Raw genomic sequence first — 5472 nt, 5'->3', positions numbered from 1 at the left:
ATGTCATAAAACACTAACACAAAACAACACACATATTTAAACTAAACTAGATATGCTGGTTCATCATTTAAACTGCAGCTGACAGGAAAAGAAACATTGCAACAACAACCCATGAGAGTTATGTGGTACACTTCCACTCCCAACTAGATACTTATACATTGTACCCAGTGCATGTATAGAGTAAAAATAAGGGGAAAAAATGTACCTGGGCATACTATGCACTAACTCAAGTAGTATCAGCACGTGGGGCCTCAGTACAGACCCCATTCTCATCATCAGTGGCCCCAGTGGTGATCGGGGTGTTTAATTCGGCAGTACCACCAGTTGTGACTGGTGCATTCAGTGTTAGCTCAGGTATCAGGGTGGTATTGATGCTCAAATAAATAATGTATGCAGGTCGGGAACTACCATCCCCTATCACTATCTCTCGGACCTTTGTCTGGCGGTCTCGCTTACTCTGTACACTCTCTGATTTTACAACCTCATTGTCATCTTCCTCAGTTATTCTTTTATTTCTCTTTGGGTTTTTCTTTCTTTCCTTCTAACTAGTTATGGAGTTCGAGTCTCCAACACCCCAAATATTCTCAACTTACTCTTCTTTGTGAGACTCTTCAATAATGGGCATCGATAGGATCGACCTATCGTGCAATTCTTCCACAGATTTCTATAGTGTAGCTAGCTCAGACTGTATACCTTCTATGTATGAGAATTGAATACCATCAAGCTACCGGCTAATACGATTCTCAAAACTATCAAACCTTACCTGTATTTTCTTATCTTTTCCCTAATCCTTCCGTCTACCCATGGTTTCACTCTTCCCTCCATAAGTCTCACTTTAGTCTCTACCATACTCAACTTTTTCTATACCTCCAATAAAAATAACTGCGACACTGATACATAGCTGGTCAAAATTGACTTGGATTGGATTATCGAGGTGCTGCAGTGGATGATAAAGGCTGAGTCTAAGATATACCTGTTGTATCAGAGGTCTGAGGCTTGCACTGGCCGTTCTCATTAGGGGTATCATCTAGGTTGGTGAATCCTACGGTATCATCTCCATGGCCACCAGCCTCAAAATCTCTTTGGATTATAGCTTCCCCAACTTTGCCGCCCTGGAGGTTGGGTTAGTAATATCTCTAATTAGAACCAAATCTGTCGTGGTCTTCAGCCCCAAGAACTAATCAATTACTGGGAGCTCTTACACTTCTACATCCAAACAGATCTGTGTAAACATGAAGGGAAAAGACATGAATATATCGGTATTCATCGCTCGATCTCTGATCTGTCTCGATAATCCATTTAGCTATATCTATATCGTAGACTGCCATGATACTTGCTATTTGGTCCGTTTTATCCTAAACCACAATATTATCCCCTAAGGTGGGACTTAGTCTATGTCATATTAAGGTCCACCAAGCCTTGGCTACTTTTTTTTTATCGATGCCAAACCTCCAACACCGCCAACTACCCAAGGAACTTGCTCCCACTCCATAGAAATAATCCCGACAATCCACCAAAACTGAACTAGCTCATCTTTTGATCCAATTTTTTTCACCTTTACCTTACATATTTCTTCCACCCTATGGTCAAACTCAGCAGTGTTGGCCAGAGGTAGAAACTCTGGCCCATTAAAAAATCTGCAAATTATCTATGTTGAGAAATTTATCCGAATACCTTAAATTACCAAGTTTGGAAATGGGTTTCCACCCTTCCATAGTCTCCCCTGAGGATTTATCCTTTTCAGCTCCATCGATATACAACGTAAAAATCATGAACCAATGCTGTATTGTACTAACTCTGGGATCTATTCATTCATTCAAAGCTCTATTGTATGAACTAGACATCAAATGTAGGAATATCAGACATATCTATGGTAGTCAACCTCCTCTTTAGATAAATGCCTCTCAGGGGCTTTCTGATTGAAGGATTTATGGAACTGTCTTTTCATATAGGGCCTGTATTTTGGTGTACCCCCACCATTCAATGATGGACACAGAAGCAGGATCAATGGAAATTGGAGTGGGAGATACTTATGGTTGTGGAATTTTTTTGACTTGAGTGTCACTCTCCTCATTGTTATCTTTCCCCTCAGATTCATACCCTTTTTTTATCATCAGGCTCATTCTCATCGTCATCTCCATTCTCATTGTTCTCTTCCTCAGAGTTGGATGCACCCTCACTCATATCCTCACTATCCTCTTTTTCATCATTATTGTCATCATCACCATTCTCCTCAGAGTAGGATGGTGAATGGGGTAGTGAGGTGATAGATTTCATTATTCTTAGTGTAGACCTAGGTGTGTGTCCTACTCTATAGTTGATTTCACCCTCTGCGATCACTTCTCTCTTAGTGGTACCTTCCCCACCATTGGAAATTCCTTGAGGTCACCGCTTGACTCATCGGTGTCCTTGTTTCTGAGACAAAGAGTGGTTTATGGGGCAGGTTGCTTTTGGGTTTTGTTCTTTGGGGTCAACTTCTTTGTGGAATTAGTTTTCAGAATACTAGGGTTTTAGATTTAAGCACATACAACTTAATAAGTAATCTATGTTACTCCTTAATATTTTTATCATTAATCGTAAGAAGTGAAGCACCTAAACCATACACTTACTCAACTTGGTGCTTTGGATCCTTGAAAAGAGAAACTTTTGTAGAATTAAGCCTTAGTGCTCTGAGATATCCGCTAGTTGGGACTTGAATTTCTTAGATTTTGATGATTGGGATGACTTGTGGAGTGTGTTTAGGCATTTTAAGGGTAGTTTATGAGATTGAAAGAAGTCCCCAGATTTTAAAAATGGGTATATGGATCGTTTAACTTTAATTTCCCTATTTAAACCAATTGGCTTGGATCGGGTTAACCCGCGAGACCCATAATGTTGGGCTTGATTGTGATTCGACATAAGGACTCATAGATAGTGACTACGACTTGTATACTCCCTCGAGTCTCTAGTGATCACGACTCAAGGTAACGAGTCGTAATCACTGACTATGACTCATTCTGAGAGTCGTAACAGAGACCAAACTTTTGAGATATGTCCAAGATCCAGGTCCCTACGACTGAGATGATAATTTGTAAAGTCTGACTAAGACTTGTTTAGTGAGTCATGAGGCCTAGCACGAGATAATTTTTCTGATCATTTTCTGTAATCTTCAGCCCTGCACACTGAACACACTAGTTACCCTATAATCAAATATTTTCAAAACATGGGTTGCCTCTCATGCTACACTTGATTTAACATCGCGACACAGTATGACTAGGTTGGACACTCAAAATTCACCAACCATCCCTTTGGATTACCTCCCATGCATCACCTGGTTTAACATTGTAGCATGACACAATTGCCTTGGTTACTCAGACTTCACTAAGGCTTAAATCATCAACCACTTTAACTTTCTTAGTATTACCCATATAGTGCTTGACCGTTTGCCCATTCACTTTGAACAGGGCTTCACCATTATGCTTCAATTCAATAGCACTATGTGGTAACAACCTCACTACAGTGAATGAACCATACCACCTAGACTTTAACTTTTCTGGTAATAAACAAAGTCTCAAATTATAAAGCAATACCCAATCACTAGGCTCAAATACTGTTTTCTCAATTTTTTGATATTGATGCAACTTCATATTCTCCTTGTACAGTGCAGAACTCTCATAATCCCAAAGTCAAAATTCATCCAACTCATTCGCTTTGCTCATCCTTATCTTTGCTACATTATGACACTCAAAATTCAGCTTCTCAAATGCCCATAATGCCTTGTGTTCTAGTTCAACAAGCAAGTGGCATGCCTTGACAAACATAAGCTGATATGGAGAGGAACCTATGAGGGTTTTATAAGCTGTCTAGTAGGCCCATAACACATCATCCAACTTTCTCGACCAATTTGATCTGTTTGCATTCACAATTTTTGCCAATATAGATTTGATTTCCCTATTAGAGACCTCAAGATGTTCGTTCATATAAGGGTGATAAGGTGTTGCTACCTTATGCTTTACTACATATTTCTTAAGTATACTCTTGAATAGACGATTGTAAAATGCCACCCACCATCAGTTATTATTGCATGTGGAGTGCCAAATCGAGAATAAATATGTTTCTTTAGAAATGCAGTGACACTTCTACCTTCATTATTGTGGAGCGCTACCTCTTCCATCTATTTGGACACTAAGTCAACTGCAACTAGAATATATTTCATACTGAAGAAGCTTATGAATGGATCGATAAAGTTAACTCCCTCGACATCAAATAGCTCTAACTCTAGAATAAGGATCATAGGGGGTTCATGGTATCGTGAAATATTGCCCTGACACTGGCATTGGTCATAGGCTAGTGAAAAGTCATGAGCATCCTTGTAGATTGTAGGATAGTAGTACCCACATTGTAAGATTTTATGGGCTGTGCGGGTTTCTCCATAGTGACCCTCTACAGGTGAAGCATGACAAGCCTCAAGAATTCTCATTATCTCTATCTCAGGGATGAATCTATGAATCATACCATCCATACCAATATTAAATAAATAAGGCTCATCCCAGAAAAACTTCCTTATCTCATGAATAAATCTCTTTCTCTATTGTAAGGACAAGTCTTCTGAGACAAGATCACTTGCCAAGTAATTAGCAAAATTAGCAATAGAGGGATTAGGTCTTGCAATGCTGCCAAAATCTAATCATCTAGAAAAGTATCATCAATTTCAAGACCATCCCCTACATCTGTATTGCTTCTTTCTCAAGTATGGATAAGTGATCTACAACTTAATATTCCATGCCTTTTTGATCCTTTACCTTGAAATCAAACTCTTGCAATAAGAGAACCAAATAAATCCATCTCGACTTTATATATTTCTTCGCCATTAGGTATCTCAAGGTTGCATGATCTGTATGAATGATAACGATAGTCCCAATAAAGTAGGAACAAAAATTTTCAAAGGCAAACACTTCTGCTAGCAATTCTTACATGGTAACAATATAGCTCTTTTAAGTAAGGTTTAATGCCCTGTTAGCATAGTAAATTGGGTGAAGTATCTTTCTCGCTTTTGGCCTAGGACAGCCCCTAAGTCCACACCGGATGTATCATACATGATCTCAAATAATAAGAAACAGTCGGGGAATACTATAATTGGGGCTGACACCAACAACTCCTTCAATCACTCAAAAGCCTTCAAACATGCCTTATAAAAATTCAACTTCACCTTTTTCTCAAGAAGATTGCATAGAGGGTTTGCATTCTTTGATAAATCCTTGATGAAATGACTGTAAAAGCCAGCATGGTCAAAAAAACTCCAAATATCCTTCGCCAATAATGGTGGTGGCAGCTTTTTAATTACTTCAATTTTCATCTTATCCACCTCTATTCCCCTTTTTAAGACCTTGTGCCAAAGCACGATTCCTATTTTTGCCATGAAATGGCTTTTCTCCCAGTTTAGCACCAAATTACATTCCTCACATCTACAAAGAGCATTGGCCAAATGGACTA

The 5472-nt window shown here is 39.0% G+C and overlaps 1 protein-coding gene across 1 annotated transcript; it reads right to left on the bottom strand.

Annotated features, from left to right (window-relative positions):
• Positions 1–226: 226 nt before the first annotated feature.
• LOC107849107 (chromatin-remodeling ATPase INO80-like) lies at positions 227–2277 on the bottom strand. The gene is made up of 3 exons (XM_016693760.2): positions 2101–2277; positions 974–1112; positions 227–468 (listed from the first exon to the last, which is right to left on the bottom strand). The coding sequence occupies exons 1-3, from the start codon at positions 2275–2277 to the stop codon at positions 227–229; spliced, it is 558 nt and encodes a 185-aa protein (XP_016549246.2).
• Positions 2278–5472: the final 3195 nt, after the last annotated feature.

Source organism: Capsicum annuum, chromosome 12, assembly GCF_002878395.1.
Source record: "Capsicum annuum cultivar UCD-10X-F1 chromosome 12, UCD10Xv1.1, whole genome shotgun sequence".
Taxonomy (NCBI): Eukaryota; Viridiplantae; Streptophyta; class Magnoliopsida; order Solanales; family Solanaceae; genus Capsicum; species Capsicum annuum.
The sequence above is the reverse complement of the archived record's forward strand: the minus strand, read 5'-3'. Positions and strand labels throughout refer to the sequence as shown.

Coding starts and splice junctions, on each gene's coding strand:
- LOC107849107 (XM_016693760.2), bottom strand. CDS start 2,277: ATGAAATCTATCACCTCACTACCCCATTCACCATCCTACTCTGAGGAG. Junction 1,113..2,100: donor AGCCTGATGATAAAAAAAGG/GTATGAATCTGA, acceptor CCCAACCTCCAG/GGCGGCAAAGTTGGGGAAGC. Junction 469..973: donor TCAGACCTCTGATACAACAG/GTATATCTTAGA, acceptor TTGTAAAATCAG/AGAGTGTACAGAGTAAGCGA.